Source organism: Crinia signifera, chromosome 8 (assembly GCF_055691185.1).
Source record: "Crinia signifera chromosome 8, ASM5569118v1, whole genome shotgun sequence".
Classification (NCBI taxonomy): domain Eukaryota; kingdom Metazoa; phylum Chordata; class Amphibia; order Anura; family Myobatrachidae; genus Crinia; species Crinia signifera.
In genome coordinates this window covers 41,163,779-41,183,548 of record NC_139224.1, presented here as the reverse complement: position 1 = coordinate 41,183,548, position 19,770 = coordinate 41,163,779, and the positions used below count along the sequence as shown (strand labels likewise).

Genomic DNA, 19,770 nt, shown 5'->3' with positions numbered 1-19,770 from the left:
TGCACAACTACTGTGGGCAATACAGTATATGTAAGCAGCACTGATATTGACAAATCTAACTCTCTCTGCAAATGTTACATCAGCCCCAGTTGCAGTGCACATGGTTTTGTACATTAAAGAAAGTGTTTGTTTTTGCGAGCCAACCTGAATCACCCCCATTGTGAATAAGGGGCACTACCGAGTAGCATAACATGTATAAGGGATACTACTGTGTAGCGTACAATGTATAAGGGGCACTACTATTTGGCATAATGTGTAGAAGGGTAAAAATGTGTAGAATAATGAGCTTAATGTGTATAAGGGGCACTACTGTGTGACAAACATGTACAGTATAAGGGGTACTACTGTGTGTCGTAATGTGAATAAGAAATACTACAGTACTGTATATGTATCTTGTAGCTATATATCTATCTAATAGTTCCCTATCTCATACTTTTGGTACAGTATATCTTTGTTTCAAATCCATCTATCTCACTGATATATATTTGATATCTATCTAACCCTTTCTACCATAGTATTTCTAGTATCTATTTTGTATTTCTCTAATAATTATCTGTCAAATAAGTATCTACATAAAAACCCATATTTTTTTTTTTTTTTTATTTCAAAGGTTTTTATTGTTTTTCACAGAAATGTTTCTGTGCATATCACCAAGCCCAATCTCTTGCAGATTTGTACAGTACGATGAAGGAAATGCACTATAAGAAATATTAAACCATACATGTATTAATATAATAATTATCTATGAAAGCAGGCAGGTATGTGCGGGATATCTGGGCCAGAACGCTGCATACTACAGTGCTTTGTGCTGTGCACCAGCTGGAAAAAGGGAACCAATATCAGATAGAAACGGACCCATTTTGTCCCCAAATCTGAATCAAAATCAGTAAATGTTATGTTATCGCCAGATTCATACGGACAAATAAGGATTAGGTAAAGGATATAATTACACATAATTTGTCCTAATATAAACTAGATGACAAATGAAAGACAGAAGGAACCATTAGCAGGGATAAATCTGCTATGAAATGAGATCCTACTGTTACATTATGTCTGATAACAGAACAGAGGATGTATAGAGCACACCTGTAACGCCACCTACATTATAGTACAGTACAGTACATTCATGGAATGACCTTTCTGCACACATTCTGTGTTCTGTGCTGCACATCCAAGCGACTGATTATTGGGCCTGTCTGTCTCCTAGAGAGGACGAGGGGCCTGATTCAGATCTGCTCACTGGGCTGCAAGTGTTCGGAGCCCATGGAGCAGGTAAAGGCCGCTCCACCAATCGCACGCCCCCCCCCCCGCGCACTCTCCCGCCCCGGTGCACGGCTGCAAACGCGTACGCAGCCGTGCACACAGTGCTGCGAGTGTGGGAAAAATCGTTCCATGATGAATGGTTTTCCCTCACTCACAGCACTCAGTAAGCCAGAGACTCACTCAGTGCTGCGAAGGCCATGGGGAGAAGGTGATAACGTCAGCAGCCCTCCCTCCGAATGCCCGGGGAACAGGGCAACTAGAGGACCTTTGAAATATCCTTACTGCATATTCCAGTGGTGTAACTACAGGGTGGCAAATGTTTATGGTCTCACAAGGTGAAGTGGGCCCACTCCAAATCAGTCACTGTGGGTCTTTTGGACGCATCCCATAAAAGACTGAGGGAGCCGCCGATCCCAACCGTTGTTCTTTTACTTTCAGTTTCGTTTTTCATTGCAATGCACTTGCCTGATCTCAGCACTGCCACCTGTGGCAGCTGAGATGTACTAACTCTGAAGACTGAAGACTGAGTACAGTGCTGCGACTGCAAGTGAAAGAATAACAAGGCTGCTGCTGGCAGGGATGGCCATCGGTGCAGACGCCATCGTTGGTTGCCATCGATGGCGATTCTGCACCCAGCCATCGATCAGTGTTTTACTCGGTTATGTATGTTCTTATTTGTTCAGCTCACTGTTTAAAAAAAAAAAAAAAGTAAAAAAAAAAAAATGGCAAAAAATGATTGTAAAACAAATTATGCTTTGTGATTATCAAATTACTCCTTCTTTCAAAGTGAACCGATGATCTGTGTAAAAAATCCAGATCTTTTCACGGACTGATCTGCTGGATCCCAGCTCTCGTTAGTGACCCGTTTTACCCATCTCTAGACTGCCCTTGCACTCCGGATCAGCAGCACTCAGCAAATACTTTCTGTATAAGCCCATCCCCAGAATCCTGTGTAACTAGCCAATGGGAGTCTCGGGTGGTCTTATACAGGAAGCAGCACAGAAGTGGAGTTCTGCATCTTGAGTGCAGCTGCAGGTGTGGAACACAGCGCTGCTAATCCCAGGGGTAAACTAAGAGGACCACCTTGAGCGTTTGCCAGGGGTCTACTTAGCGGACAAGAAATTGTCACCTAAGTAGTGTACACCAGCGTATGCCCCCACTTACAGGCCTGCAGTTTAAAATTGGGGACTTTCACACCACACCATTTACACTCATAATGGGGAATGACCCTTAGTGAGCGCAGGTGATAGGTGTACTCTGAGTGCTTAAAACAGGACTTCATTATTAATTGCACGCATGCTGAAAAAGTGACCTGCCAAGCACTGCTGTTGGTTATTGTTATTTGTTAATAAAACTTGTTTAAAAAAAAAATGGGGGAATAAGAGCCGGGAGTCTGTGCGCCTCCAAATAAACTATGGTCAAAGGATAATTAAGGATTTAAGTTAAAAGCATTAATGTGTCTGAAGTGAATACAATCTTTCCAATCTGCTCATTAGAGGACATCAAAGCAATGCAAGTAGTTATGCACTGGGATTATTTTACTAGCAGTCAAATATTTTCTTTGTAATTCTGAATTAAATAATTAAGGACAGATGCCCCACTTGCTGCATTTTTCAAGGTCCTTGGGCCCAATGTATCAGAAGTTGTGCAACAATGTCAGCACCTCACAAATCATGTTGCAGGAGTCATTAAAGTTTACATGATGGTATAGTGTACATAGGAGATATTTAAGTCATTATAAATCCTTTAGGTTTTATGTATCAAGTAGTGAAGAGTTGAGAAGTGGGCCAGTGAAAAGGTTGCCCCTAGCAACCAATTGACTTTGCGGTACAATTAATCAAGTACTTTCTATATAGTGCTTAGTAAGCGTTGCTTATTCCCTATGCACAACTTCTCTCTTTTCACTTCTTACTACACGGACCCTTGCATTTGTCGAGGAGACTGCAAGACAAGCTACAAAGGCCATTATTCTGGTTCACTCGCAAAGAAAAGTTCATTCTGAAATGGAAAACCATGTGCACTGCACAGGTGGGGCCGATGTAACATGTGCAGAGAGATTTACATTTGGGTGAGTCTTTTTTGTTTCTGTGCAGGGTAAATACTGACTGCTTTATTTTTACACTGCAATATAGATCTCACTTTGAAGTAAAACCCCACCCAAATCTAAATCTCTCTGCACATGTTACGTCTGCCCCCCCCCCCCCCCCCCCCCCGTAATGCACATGGTTTTGTCCATTTCAGAAGGAATTTGCCTTTGCGAGAGTACCAGAATAAGGGCTGGCCGGGGGGTTTTCTCTCGCTGAAGTACTGTACCCGGTACTATACTGAACTAGCGAAGACATTTTTTAGAAAGTCCCAATAACTTCATATATCATATACATATGTTTCATGTAGAATGTAAAATATTCCCCCACATTGACAATGAGCTATAAACCGCACAACATGACACGTGGCACAAAATGCTCTCCCCAGAACCAATGACAATATTTTTTTTAAGTGGAGAAGAGTGCGTATCCAACCACCTGTTCTAATCATTGTGGTTGGCCATCAAACAATGATGGTTAGCAAACTGTTAATGGTTTCCCCCCAATGTTTAATAATTCTGCCATCAATGAAGGTGGTCTATTGGTATTGCTTACATGTACTACCCATGTGCACCAACCTTCGTTCATTTGAGTATGCTCAGACCTGAACCCATGATAGTTCAACCATCTCTGCTTTCTCCACAACAGCTCAACACCATCAACCATGAGTATCTAACTAATTATTGGACAACCCTACTTCTATTATGAGCAGCGGTTGGCACAAGCACTATATAGCCCTGTTCACCGACTGCCCACAAGTGATAACATTGTAGAAGCTCAGAAGATCGAAGCAAAGGGTCTCCGGAGCGGAGGAACTGCTATCAGCCTCGCTACTTACCTTACCATACTTGCCGTTAGTCCTGCCACTGAAATAAAAGTGATTATTTATGCGATACTGAATTAGCCACGTTTTCTGATTTAGGGAATTTGGGAATACCATCTTCTCACCTAGATTACTGATTGCATTGTATAACTGTATACAAGTCACAATTGAGGATCTAATGCGGTATATGTTTTGTTTGTGCTGAGAAAAGCCCTTAAGCCCCATAGATTTAGCAGTGTATTTTTCTTTACATTTCAACACTTGGCTTAAAAAGATATTGCTCCCTTTGTACATATGTCAGAGGATGAGTGACTGTTGGCTATGATGAGATAATAATTCCTTCAGGCGTAACAAGGGGCTGTATCAGACATACGCGCCACATGATATGTCCCTTTTGTATTATAATGAGTGTTATTTTCTGTTATTCCTACTGGGTCAGATGTAAGGTAAGCTAAGCTTTAAAAAGTGATAAAATGGATAGTGATAAACAGCCAGCCAATCAGCTCCTAACTGCTGTGTTTGAAATTTAACAGGAAGGAGCTGATTGGCTGGTTGTTCACTATACTCCACTTTATAACTTTTGAAACTTGATACATCTGGCCTACAGTATCATAGATTCGTGGCACCAGCACACACAAAGACATTTAGGTATGTACTTACATCATCATCACATGTCCTGGAACATTTACCATCCAGAGAAGCACACTGAAACGATAAGAACAAAAATGAATACAGTATGTGGAGTCAAAGTCAACTAAATATATTGAATGGTATAATAAATACCCCTGTATCCGCCTTCAATGTCCATAAAAATGAAAATAAAATGTTACAAGTCCTTGCTTGGGCACTTGTCTTTGAATAGGGGAACGTAGAATCCAGTAAGAAAAAAAAAACAGTATTTAACAAAGTATTAAGCCTAGAGAAACAGGGAGGTTGCAGATGTTTGGGATCCGGCCAAACTAAAAATAATTGTCCAAGAGATGCTAAGAAAATTAGTTATAGCAGTGTGGTCTCCCAACTCTCAGGGCTACAGCCTCCCATGTGCACCCGTCATTATACGAGTAAATAACAATGAATGGGACTGGAAGCTTCCCAGGTACTCATGAATATGTAAAACAGTTTGGGCTAAATTGCATTTTATTGGCAGGCCTTCCATTTATTTAGAAAAAAAGTCTGCATTCTATGGGACATCTCTAAATGTTACTGTGTGCTATGGAAAGGCATTTATGTGTTTTATAAAGGACAGATTACTTATTTAGAATTTGTTCCACGATAGAGTTTTCCATGGTGGCCTGGCAAGTTATTTCAGATACTGTTGTGTAGCCTGATGTTGGGAGGACATAGGTCACCGCGCTGCTAGGCTGAAGTCATCACATGACAAGGGAAGCCATGTGGGATATGGATCATAGGTCAACATGCGCAATGTGGACAAGCAAAAAGTCAACACAAGCAAATGCTCGACATATGAAAAGGTTGTGGGAGGCTCTCACGTTTTTTGGTGTCAATGTCGACACCTGAGCGATTGGACACCCAATTAGTGCACCACGTACCCTTACACCATGCTTTGATTCAAGTGACTCGCTCCACTACCGCTGCTCTCTGCGGACTCTAAGATTAGTATAAAAAAGTAGAAAAATACTTGCCATGTCAACCTGTGCTTGTGTTGACCTGTTACATTGTCACAGCCATCTCGCAGTAACCTTAAGAAATGTATCCTCACAGTACATCGGGACGGGTGATAGCTAACAATTACGCCTTCATTTTATTGCTCGGTTGTCACCTGTAAGGCATCCACCCCCCCAGTCCTGGAGCCCTAGGCTGCAGCCTAATCAGCCTATTGCTTAATCAGACACTGCATCCGGATCTCAGAGATAAGTACCCAGCGACTCTTTGCACAGATCTCCTGGGAGCTACTGAAAGCTTTACCTTTTAAAATCGAGAAGATAAGTAGGCGATTCTATTAGTTCAAATAACAAATATATATTGTACACAGTATACACACTTGTGAGGAGAACTGGAAATTATTAACTGTAATGACCTATTTTACAGGTTCTCAAATTCGGTCCTCGGGAACCCCACACAGTGTATGTTTTGCAGGTCTCTTCACTGAGTCACAAGTGAAATAATTAGCTCCACCCGTGGATCTTTTAAAATGTGTCAATGAGTAATGAATGCACCTGTGCACAGTGCACTTGACCTTGAAAACGTGAACTGTGTGTTGTCCTGAGGACCGATTTTAAGAACTCCGGACTTACTGTATATGATAAAGGACTATACAGTATCTAGCACTTATTTGACCAATTTCAAGCCCTGCAACTGTATGGGTGCCTGGTCATGAATCTGGAGGCTTGGCCACGCCCACTTGTAAATATATGGGACTCGATGTGCCACTAGAGAGGGCATGGACACAGTGATCATAATTGTCTGCTTTGTATTTTACACTTATTGTCCCCTTAGTTGAAGACAAAATAGCTGTGTGAATAAAAAAGGGTAAGTACAGTACTGTATTTGGCTAGTTGTAACTTTTCCATTTTGTTTTAATCAGCTCTGATTAAAACTTGGCTGCCAACACACACGCATCAATTTGTTTTTTGCCTGCTATGGTCACACGGGAATCACAGATAAATCATCATCTTCATTCAATATTCACTTACTTGAAATAAATTTGACAAATGCACTAGTCACACTGATTATATACGAGTATATAGGTACATGGAAGCTGGGATGTATCAAAGTGCATCTTTCCCTAATTACATTTAAAAAATATATTTTAAACCAAAAAATTTAGAAAAGGGAAGACTACACATTAAGCACATTAAGCCATTGCTAAAGTTTACAGACTAACAAATCGCAAACACAATGCCGGTATTATGACCTACAGTACAGTAGGGACACCTGCAAATAGTGCAGTTTTATGATGCAGGTGACAAGGCAGCAAGACTGGACAGTTTTATGGCCCCAATGCAGCATCTAGGAGGGAGAAGTACCATCCAGGAGCTTCCCAGCCGGCATGCGATGTACCGCATGTGGTCCTTTTGCATGTGATATATTCCATGCAATGCCCATTCACCGCTGACAAAGGCTGTCCAATCTGACAGACCCTTCTTGCAGCAGGTCCAACCTCTGACTCTGCAAACACCTGCCATTTGGCCACTGTTTCACTCAATTTCTCAGCCTGGTCCATCAGAATCGGGGTAATAAGTGGCCAAAAGTGTATGGCAGCTTTACAGATGTCCTCATACATCTTTGCTTCAGTAGCGCCAAATACCCCCTCTTCGCATGCCATCTCTCATCTTCAGTGACGGGCAACTTTGTTGGTAAAAATGTGTCTTAGTCACAAACATTGTGATTATTATTCATCAGTCGACTGTGCTGATTAATTTCATATATGTATATACAATATATGTGTGCAACTGAGTCTATGGCGTTCATTTACGATAAGATGGGAGTTCTATTGAAGGAGGGATCTTGCACATATTGTATGAACAAATCAGAATCTACTTCTTTTTCATTTAACACCCTCCAGAAGATAATATATTGAACCTGATTGGTTGTGGACCCCCACGAGGGAGAATAGCCCCATCAGTTGGGATGCCAGCTGTTGGGTATTTGAACAGTCAGGATCCCGGCCGTCAGGTCGTAATCTGGGACCAGAGCCACACACTTTTTGGACATGTGGGCTAAAAGGGCAAGCAGGGTTTCTTTTGGCCACACTGTGGCAATGAGAGGGCCTGCAGCCAGCATCATCCTAACCAGCCCCTCAATGAAGGCCATTTTGAAGAAGGAGGTGGTCCAGCTGGAGGAGGGGTTCCCTTACCCTCCTCCAAAGCATATCACTGCTTATGGGCCCACTACTCCATAGTTCCATGGACTAGTGGCAGATTTCCCATTAGGCATGGACGTACCTAGGGGCGGCACCTGCTGGGGGCGGCATAGCACGCACAGCATGATGCAGGGCGAAGCACAACTCAAACATGTCAATACATGGGATCTAAAGGAAGTGTAGGGTTCTAATTTTCACTAGGAGGAAGAGTCTCGTTATATTGTATACTATGGGACAGGGAGGCACATTATACTCTATAATATAGGGAAGGGGGGGCACATTATAGTCTATACTATAAGGAAGCGCATTCTATTCTCTGAGTAGACACAAAGATAAAAGATTATTATAATGTTTTTGTTGGGGGAGGGGCTGGTAAAGTAGTTTGTCTATGCCATTGACAGGATTTGTTGTTGTGTTATTATTATTATTATTATTATTATTATTACTATTATTATTATTTAATTAAACAAATAACTTAACAACGAAAGCAGAAAGTAAATGACAGAATACATATACAAAATGGTTGTGTTGACAAGGGAGACATCTAACTTACCTGTCTGCTGGCAATTGAAAATTTTCTTTGGAAAAATTCAAGTTTCATTTGAATCCCAACAGCTGGAATAGATTTTAAGATTCACTTTAGAAAAATTAGGAGTTACCAAAAATGAAAGGAAAAAAATGTTTCTTAACCCAGCAGATGCAGCCAGGTAACTGTAGATATTTAATAACAGAAGCACAGCAGTTTTATTTTCTTTAAACAGTTTAATTGTACAATATACGGTCTAATAATCTAGCAAGAGACACTTAACTACCATTTGCGGTTTAGAGTACTTCAGGTAAAAGGAGATTTTCAATAAAAAACAAGTTTTCAAGAAAATAAATAAAAAGACTTTCAAATAAATCAAATTTCAGTAGGTTTGTAAATACAGTACATGTTATAGGCAGCAAAAGCAACAGTGGCAACTGCAGACAAAAATCTTCTACGCAACAAATTAGAGGAAGGGAATAGTTTGAAATCTCTTTCCACAATCTAGATCATCTATATATACTGTATGTCTAGTGTCCGCGAGTGTCCGAAACACTGCCATCTGAGTGAAACTACATCTCTTTCTCACACATGCACAGTCACAGAAGGTAGCAGACTAGCTTGCGAAGCTTTTGCTTACTAGTTTGGTATATATTAATAAAACTTCACTTTATTTTACAAAAATATATGAAAAATCTAAATTTCGAGGATACTTCTTTTAAAGATATTTGATATTGATTGCTCAAACATCACTTTTGTTCTGATTAGTTATTCTTTAAACATTTGAATTTGCCTAAATAAGTAATACCATGAAAAAAATGAGTTGTGTTTTTTTTTTTTTTTAATTAATCACTCTGGGAGGCTATAAAAAGAATCCTGGAAGCTCATTAGCTTGTTTCTTTATTTACAGGAGATAATGTAAATATATATATATATATATATATATATATATATATATATATCCCCAATATTCCAAGTCGCGCTAAAAGCCTGTTTAATAAATTTGTTCTTTAGTATTAGGCAGCCTCACCACTATGTTCCCTGAGGGGTAGGGAACAAACAGACCACAATATCTTTACCCAGTAGTGGTATGGCGCCCACAAAATGAATATAAATGTCCAAATACAACTGATCCAAATCAAATGAAGCGCATAGGAGGTATCTTCCAACACTTATTTATTAGTCTTCACAGGATTATCATAATAAAACCGCATGCAGATAGTTTCCAATGCGTTTCGTATCAATGAGACTTCATCATGGAATACAATAATCTTTCAACGTGTGCTTAAATTGATTTAATAAAGTTGTCAACTTCTTATGGTGAAGTCTTCAATACCTCTTCTCGTTTGAGGCGTGATGTGCCCTATTACTCTAATGATTCCATTTCTTATTATACATTCAATGATGATTGGCAAAGTGATGCCTAAAAAATTGGTAAGTCAAACAATCCAGTTGGCCTCCTCTCTTAAGTAATTAGTGATTAAACCTAAAAGGTGGACAAAAGTCAGTCATCCGGGAAAAATAAAACCAAATCTCCAATGGTGCTTCTGGTCTCTCCAGAGAAGGGCAGCAGAACTGGACTCACATGCACCTTGATAAAGGGACCTAGTGGTCTCGAAACGTTGGGACATCTGTCAGCTGTGTGTTTATTTCGAGTGCCGCCGCCCCCGCATCCTTCTATATATATATATATATATATATATATATATATATATATATATATATATATATAGAGAGAGAGAGAGAGAGAGAGAAATCTGCACAGTGTCATGTGACTAGCACAGCAACCACATTCATATAATGTAATGAGCAGAGAGGCTTTGGAGTGCTCCTATGAGCTCTGTCTGCCCTTTGTAATATTAAATCCTGTTCTCCTCCCCCCTTCCTTCTCTTGGCCTTCACATGACATGCAGATACCTTTTAGCCTATTTATTGGGGGCTTGAGTCCATGCTTAGATGTCTCGAGAAGGAGATGATCAGCTGTAGGAGGGAAGTTCTGAAAGATGACATTCAGATGCATATTTAAAAAGTTTTTAACTTGCTATTAAAAGTTAAAAAATATATATTTTATGTGGGATTGCTGCTTACTTCTTCAAACACTTTATTAGTAAAAACACTGTACACAGAAGAACAGACCATGCACTTGATGCAGTCGCCATATGGATTTGTGAATAAATGTACTGTAAGAGAAGATGAGCGTCATTTCCAAAACTGTTCTGTGAAATATTCCCCTCATTCCGCATTTGGCCGCAATCCCAACCACACAGCAATATGAATTGACCATCATTTTAGTTCTATTCATAGACTACAAACTCTGTGAATTGCTAATTGATAAACATGGTGCTGGACAGCCATCCACAGAATGAGAAAACAAAAGCAGAAATACAAAGATTATATCACCGGAGTTTCGCTCCCCTACGCCTTATTGCTGTTATGTCACAAAATTACAATTTCCATCAGACTGGGACGCACGTGCGTCTCAGTCTCTCAGCTGCTGGGTGGGGGGACCCTGCCTGTCTCCGCTTCAGGGAGACAGGCAGGGTTAGGGGGGCTGCAGGGAGGTGAGGGCAGGCTTAGGCGACCGTTGGCGAGGCGGCAGAGACCCGGGGGGAGCTACGTTGGAACGGGGTGCACAAGCGTCTTGTGCGCACAAGCCTTCTTCCGGCGGCCGGCGATAGAATCGCCAGCCCCTGCAAAGATAACACGGGCTCCATCTGTACATCACTTTATTAGCATGTCTGCATGGAGTGGTCAACCTAACAGTGTCCATGTTGTCACTGTTGACATTAAGTTTGTCAAAATCACATATCAGAGCCCTTTTATTACCCAACCAAAGCACAATGCAAATATGTTAGGTGTTCTACATGGAAAAATATACAAAATCTTCTAAAAATGAAAAAAGGTGATGTTGCCCAAACAACCAGATTCTGTCTATCATTTTCTAGGATGCAATGTTAGACAGAATACAGTATGATTGGTTGCTATTGTCAGCACCACTTATTTTAATTTTAAAAAGTGTTAATAATTTTATTTCTACCCCTTTGTGTCAATAATGGGTTTCAAATTCGGTATAACAATGTCCAATTTTCATGATAAGTCGGCTATCTGTAGACCGATACCGGTGCTCAGTCCAAGTGCCAAGCAACAAGATCACTATCCAATTGGGTCACTCCAGCATAGCTTCGAATTTTGGCCTCTCTGGGACCATGTCCAATGCCTAATTGCAGAAAGTATGATGACATCACACACTAGTCCATACAGGACTTTATTTAGATCCATTTCACAACATGCCATGCCAAATAATGATGTTGTCATTACCTAAGTAGATTTTGGTATTGGGGTAGAATGTCGGGACACGTGCATGTCAGGCTGAAACTAGGATCTTCAATCTTCCTCACCAGGGGCAAGGCAGTTATCTGGCTCCGTTTCGAGTTCCCCCACCCCTCCTCTCCTGCATTCATGTATGCCTGCAACACCCTAGCACCCCCCCCCCCCCATTCCCCCCCCCACCACCTAGTGGCAGCCCTGCTATATCACAGCACTTGTTGCCACCATTGTGAGGTGAAGTCCCCCGGGATGAACCTGCACAGCTGCAAAGCATCCTCGGAAATGATTTCCAACTGTTGCCAATTATGCAATGTTATGCCATTATCATACTCATATACCAAAGAGAACATAAATATCAACCACACTGTACAAGGCATAATGGATGCAGCCTGATTACAAGGTTCCTAAGATCGTGAATAACACTGTATATTTGATTTTTTAAAGGCTGAACAATCAGCTTATTTTCTGTAAAGAAAAAACTGTCAACCGAACATGGTTTCCTTAAGCGTCTTCCTCATCTTCAAAGTCATGTTAACCTGATCACAGAGGTCATCGGAGTTTCAAATTTGTTCTACAGATCAAAGGTAAAATGTAAACTGTCATTTTACTTTTTATGTCAAACATATGGGGCATTGTGTGTATTAATGCTCTGGCTATGGAAATATTTTACTGGATTCCTTTGCAAATATGCATCTTTCCTCACTTCTATTGCATGGCGCATTAGCGTGACATGTCCGTGTAGGACTGGAGATAAAACATTGTTTGATGCAGAAAGAGGCCAGGGTTTATCGGAGAAGCATCTCATCCGATGCAATGATTATAAAGTGTTTGTGTTATTCGTACCGATGTGACTTATTCATACAGGAAATAATGTTCGGTAGCCAAGTGTTTGAGTAGGTAGTGTGTACTGTGTAAAATAAACACATTATATAGAGGTGGAGATGAGGCTACCATAAAAAATGTTTTGCCCCATAAACTTTAGGAAACGTACTCTAGTTTTAGCACATGAACTACGGGCCTGATTCAGACCTGTGAATCTGAAGATGTGCAGCCCAGAAATCAGGTAGCCTTCTCCATGTCCAAGTGAATTCCTGTCCCTGTGTATGACTGCGAAGAGGGGGACATTCATTTGGAATCACTGACCATGAAATGACCCCCCCCCCCCCACCATGGCTGTGGGAAGACTGGGACCACTGATGACTCCCAACGGTCAGGAGCCGTCTGCATTTTCTGGGGCACTCCTAGAAAATGCTGGCATGCCACCCATAGACAGACGCCGGTTGTCAATCCGCCAGTGTTCGGCATGCAATCACAGGCTGTGGAAGCACGGATGGCTCGTGCATGCACACTGCGGACCGTAGGGGCTGCAAATTCAGTCTGAATTGGCCCATGTGACCAGGAATTGCTCTACCTTTAAGCAGCATGAGCAGTTGCCTAGAGCACTGGAATTTGGAGTGTGGGGGGGGGGGGAGTTGCTAATCTCAATATCAAGGATGCCTACAAGCAGGAGTTAAAGTTAGGGGGAACGGGTTGGAGCTGAGTTCCACCACCTCAAATGCTAGGGGGAACGGAGTTCCATCTCTACCACAGTCCTGAACAGTAATTCCAACAGAAAAGCCTGTCCCAGCGGCTTCTTCTTCTGGTACGGTATGTAGTGTAAAGTGAACCAGATATCTGTTATGCAATTTATTCCAAAACCCATAGTACAATTTTTCTTTTTCTTTGCTAAAAGCACTACTGAGGACATCTGTACCTGGCACTACTCGGGATATGATATACAACTGGCACTGCTGGGGACATGATATATAATGTAACTGACACTACCTCGGACATGATATATAACTGGCACCACTGGGGAGGACATGATATATAACTGGCACTACTGGTAGGCATCTGTAACTGGCACTACTGGGGACATCTGTACCTGGCCCTACTGGAGACATCTTTAACATGCACACCTGGGGACATCTGTACCTGGCACTACTGGGGACATCTGTAACTGTCACTACTGGGAGACATGATATATAACTAGCACTACTGGGGGACATCTGTAACTGTCACTACTGGTGAAATCTATAACTGGCACTACTGGGGACATCTGTAACTGGCACCACTGGAGACATGATATGTAACTGCCACTACTTGTGACATTGGTAACATGCACTACTGGGAACATCTGTGACTGGCACTACTGGAGACATGATCTGTAACTTGCACTACTGGAGACATGATATGTAGCTGGCACTACTTGGGACATTGGTAACAGGCACTGCTGGGGACATCTTTTACTGGCACTACTGGAGACATCTGTAACTTGCACTACTGGAGACATGATATGTAACTGGCAATAAATATGTGCAAGAAAATGATTCCTTAGTATTCAATCTTGGTGCCTGAGATTGTACACACACTTTGTTTCATGTTTTGAAACCATATTTCATGCATAAATAAAATATATTTGTGTATTTCATGTGTTTGATGTGTTTGTACAACATAAATGCATTTTGTATTCACACATGGGCCCCGTCCTCAAGATACCTCATTGAATCTGAAATACAGAATAATCCATTATCCAAAATGCTTCTGGTCCTGGGTATTTTGGATAAGGGATACTCAACCTGTATAGCACTCATTATATAAGCAATATATTAGTAATGAGTCTACAGATTCACATCATATCAAGTACAATAACATAAACAAAACTTCATAAAAAACATTAAGGGGTAATACTAAAGCTTCTAAGGGGGGTATTCAATGTGCGCCAATCATCCCGACAGTCGGAAATATCGTCACTCTTCGTCAAGATTAGAACAAATTTACATTTGACCTTTTCAATCTACTCGACTGTCGGATAGATTGGATGCACGGGCGTAACTACCATATGTGCAAGGGGGGCAGCCGCTATGAGGCTCAGAGCTGAAGGGGGCCCATCATTATTGTCTAAGTAATATGTTTTACATATATTTATCACCATCAGATGTGATGTGATAGGGGGCCCTTACAAACTTTTGCTATGGGGCCTCTGAATATCTAGTTACACTTGATTGGATGGGCCACAAACTCGCTGTTTAGTTTTTTTGTCTCAGAGACATTTTTGACATTGCAGATTTAACTTTATCAAAATTGAATCTACATGGGAAAAAAATGCGTCCAAAAACGGCCTCATTGAATATGTGCCGATTTTTCCAACTGTCTACCTAAAAATAAAAAGAGGTGATGTTGCCCATAGCAACCAGATTATGCTGGTATTCAATTCTGGGTTCCAACTGTCGTGAATCCAGGATGTTTTTTGCTCCTTCCAACAGGAACTCGACAGTCGGTATTCAGTGAATTAGAAAATAAGCGTCCATTTCCGACAAAACAGATCCGGATCTATTTTGTCGGAAACTGCCGTCAATGCTGTCGGTAACAGCAGCATTGAAAAGGTGATGCCCGCTATTTCCGTCAGTGGACATATTGGGCCTTATTTTGGTTCATTCTTTCTGACAAAATCCTTCTTAGATGGGCAAAACCATGTGCACTGCAGGTGGGGCAGGTGTTACTTGTGCAGAGAGAATTAGATTTGGGTGGGGTTTTACTTCAAAGTGAGATCTATATTGCAGTGTAAAAATAAAGCAGTTAGTATTTTCCCTGCACAGAAACAAAATTACTCACCCAAATCTAATTCTCTCTGCACATGTTACATCTGCCCCCCCCCCCCCCCCTGCAGTGCACATGGTTTTGTCCATCTAAGAAGGATTTTGTCAGAAAGAATGAACCAAAATAAGGCCCAATTATCTGGGATTGAATACCACCCTATGTCTATAATTTCTCTATTGCATCCTAGAAAATGATATACAGAAACACCTTGTTTAATTTTTAGAAGCTTTTAGTAAAGGTACCCCTTATTCTAACTTTGCCCAAAAACAAATAAAAAATACCCAAATTTTGCATTCTTATTTGTTTTATTTTTATTTTAAATGCCTTCACTTTGTTTCGCTTAAAATGAAATGAAAATGCCTCATTCCGCATTTAAACTTAACTTGAAAATAAAAAGCCAATGTAGATTTGCTTCTTGAAGTAAGACACCAACATTTAAATCATTTGAAGATGTGCATCCTGTCCTTTCATCACTGAGAGGGGAACATGAGTAAGGGAGAGGGGGCATTTCCTTATGGGAAGCTCGGATTTGCATGGAAATCAAAGCCAATCTAGCACTAGTCCTTCGTCGGTGCCCAGGAAATGCAATTCTATTTGAAAGGTGCTCATATGTATCCTCTCCCCTTAATTATGTGAGGAAATGTATACATTTACTGTATATAACAGAACATTTCTATGGTTTATGGGCTTCTTCAAATATCTGACGTTAATGTTGGGAAACAACCAAAATTGACAGTGAAAGTATAATAGCCAACTTGAAAATAAATAGATTTTTATAAGCCAGAGAGGTTGGTTAGTACACGGGCAGTCATTATTTAACCCTTTGAGTGCCAACATCTCTGTGAGAGATGTGCAAAATAGTCACTAAAAATGCCAATCGCATTTGTTATATAAATTCAAATAAAAAATGTTGTGTTAAAAAACGATTATATTTCCTATATAAGGTAAACATTACAGGTCATTATGATGAGAAAAAATGTTTGCTTGGTAATTTTCACACCTATTTTGACAAATTCACTTGGCACTCAAAGGGTTAAGGTCAACGTTTAAAAGTTATTGCTTTGTCAAGTCAAAAAAGTTTTTCCTCAATTACGGTCATAATATCGGACACATAGATAAGGGCGGAACTACCATAGGTTCAGGGAGTGCAGCTGCTATGGGGCCCAGAGCTGATAGGAATCAAAGTAACATGTGCGATGTACATTTATCCCCACTGGGTGATATGTGCCCTTAGAAACTTTTGCTATGGGGCCTGTACATACAGATGGAGCCCCTCTCATTCAGCTCCAGGGCTCGCCAGAATATTCCCGCTGGCAAGCACTGGCTGAGAGGGACTCCATCTGATTGGGATGCGTGATCATCTCAAGCGCACACGCATCCCAGTCAATCGGCAGAGGGGATCGGAAATCCATTAGCAAAAGAGATTATTTTTGTAGGAAGACCTGCCAACAGTCCGCATTGTCAAGTGCATACACACTTTCTGATGCCGGCCGTGACGAGTGACGGCAGGCGGGTGGAAGGGTGGAATGGGGGGGGGGAAGTCGCACGGGACGCATATACATTTAGCAATTTTCGCCTGTCCAAGCGATATTTCCAGAGGTGGATGACTTTTTATAGCAGGTGTCTATGGAAAGCGCCCAGGGGCGGATTGGGACACCCGGAATACTGGGTCATTTTCCGGCAGGCCGGTCCCATCCTCTTCTGCTGAGACAGCTTGTACTGCCTACAGGCCTGACGGCAGCTGTGCTTCTGGGTTTTGCATTCCGCGGTGATACGCAAAATGGAAGCTGTCCCCAGTCCTTCCTGTCATGCAGGATCACTGGCCGACTAACAGTTACTCCCTGCTCTGATTTATGATGAGCGGCAGCAGCATTGTCAGGAGTCGGGACTTGAATTTCAGCCTGGGAGATTGAAAAGACGGCAGCTGTAGCAGAGGCTCCAGCAAACTCCGGAGGCCATCCTGTGATGTAGGATGTGGAGTGGTCAGGAAAGTAGTGTAGGGCATAGAGAGTCAGGGATGTAATGTAGGGAATAGAGGGATCAGTGATGTAGTGTAGGGTATAGAGGGGTCAGGTACGTAGTGTAGGGTATAGAGGGGTCAGGGACGTAGTGTAGGGAATAGAGGGATCAGTGATGTAGTGTAGGGTATAGAGGGGTCAGGGATGTAGTGTTGGGTGTAGAGGGGTCAGGGATGTAATGTAGGGAATAGAGGGGTCAGGGATGTTGTGTACGGTATAGAGGGGTCAGGGATGTAATGTAGGGAATAGAGGGGTCAGTGATGTAATGTAGGGTATAGAGGGGTCAGTGATGTAGTGTAGGGTATAGAGGGGTCAGTGATGTAATGTAGGGAATAGAGGGGTCAGTGATGTAGTGTAGGGTATAGAGGGGTCAGTGATGTAATGTAGGGTATAGAGGGGTCAGGGATGTAGTGTAGGGTATAGAGGGGTCAGGGATGTAGTATAGGGTAAAGAGGGGTCAGTGATGTAGTGTAGGGTATAGAGGGGTCAATGATGTAGTGTAGGGTATAGAGGGGTCAGGGATGTAGTGTAAGGTATAGAGGGGTCAGTGATGTAGTGGTGGGTATAGAGGGGTCAGTAATGTAGTGGTGGGTATAGAGCAGTGGTTCCCAACCTGGGGTACTAGTACCCTTGGGGGTACTCTGCAGACCAGTTGGGGGTACTTGAAAATAATATTGGTAATGGTGGAAGATGAAAAAAAGTATTTTGATGGCAGAAGAAGACTTATTGCTATGGAGAAGAACCACGTTGCGTCACTTATGGTTCTGTCTTCAGCGTCACCAGCGTCTCATTGTGCTTTTCCCTGATCAGCAATCCACGGGGAGCTACCCGTGCTGCCCTCAGACACCAGCGATCATCTGCCCTGCACTGACATGGGTGGAAGAAACAGCGGCATTAATCCTACAGGTGTAAGTGGGAACCCTGGAGACAGCACACAACCAGCGGCAAGACACGGAAGGGCACGATTCCGATCCGCTACTCCTTAATATAAGGACATGCATAAGGATACGCATACCGCTCACTTCCACTCCACTCGTACTGTCTATATTTTAAATTGAGAGGAGGGGGTACTCATCAATGAAAAGCCTAACCAAGGGGTTCGGGTGAGAAAAAAGGTTGGGAACCCCTGGTATAGAGGAATCTGTCACAGGCACAAAGAAGTGCAGATGCAACTGCAGCAAAGATGCAAGGAAGGCCGCAATTGTGATCAACTCAAAAACAGGCCTAGTGAGGAGTAATTTCTGCCCCCTCAACAGACCCCACCCGCTAAAAAGACCCCGCCCCATTAGGGCTGCTAGCATACTTTTCCCGAGCTGCTTTTCAATCCCAATCGTGCCCCAACGCTCATCTGCTGGTAATCACTGTCCCATACACACAGGGCGGCTTTTGAGCTGAAAGCAGCTTAAACAGTAAAAGTGAGTTGCTTTCAGTTTAATATCACCCAGTGTGTATGGGCCTATAATATAATAATCAATCTTGCAGTTTTAGCTTTAGTTCTGGTTTTGCTGGCAATTCCCCTTATAAGGCCATCACAATTACGTCCTTCTGAGACCCCCATTAAGTATGTCTCATAGGATCTCCAAACTCTTTTTTGGGGGAAAATACAGACATAATAAAAGTGTTTAATCTCTAAACTATTGTTGGGGTTATCCGCAATCTATGTCTCAGAGAGCCAAAAGGAATTGACAGGAATTAAGCCATCAATCCTCTTTAATACGGTAATGTTGCAACGTTGAGACAGATCACCGCATATCTTGTGTGTGAAGTAAGTTGGTGGTGACCTTAAATGTAGTCACTTTAGACATTCTCCCAACCCACAGCTCGATTTTGAGGTTACATTATTTAACACATCTGAAGGAGTTTAAAATCTGCACAGAAGAAGAAAAAAGTCAGCGCATCTGTAAAACGTTACACACGTAAACTGTGTGATACAATGGAATATCTGGATGCCCGTATATTTACTGTATGGTGTGTCATTTGCTCTGATAATGAGTAAGCTGGTATAGCTAACATGCTGGGTGAGGACGGAACTGCTCCAACATCCAGTCATCATTGCAGTAATTATGGCCCTTATTCTGGTTCACTCGCAAAGGCAAATTCCTTCTCAAATGGTCAATACCATGTGCACTGTAGGTGGGGCAGATGTAACCTTCTGCACACACGAATATCTAATGGAACTTACTAGTCTACAGCTATCTTGCCAAAACTGTGGTATGTGTAGTTTCACAACAGCTGGAGGGCCGCAGGTTGGATGTGCCTGATCTAGA

At 41.9% G+C, this 19,770-nt stretch overlaps 1 protein-coding gene across 5 annotated transcripts in view; it reads right to left on the bottom strand.

Annotated features, from left to right (window-relative positions):
* CACNA2D3 (calcium voltage-gated channel auxiliary subunit alpha2delta 3) overlaps positions 1-19,770 on the bottom strand; it is an 876,035-nt gene that overhangs the window by 98,129 nt on the left and 758,136 nt on the right. For all 5 annotated transcript variants that reach the window (XM_083156212.1, XM_083156214.1, XM_083156213.1 and 2 more), the window contains 2 exons: positions 8,547-8,608; positions 4,831-4,875 (listed from right to left, as the gene is read on the bottom strand). In XM_083156212.1, the coding sequence (XP_083012338.1) occupies positions 4,831-4,875; positions 8,547-8,608 (107 nt within the window). The remainder of the gene's footprint in view (positions 1-4,830; positions 4,876-8,546; positions 8,609-19,770) is intronic.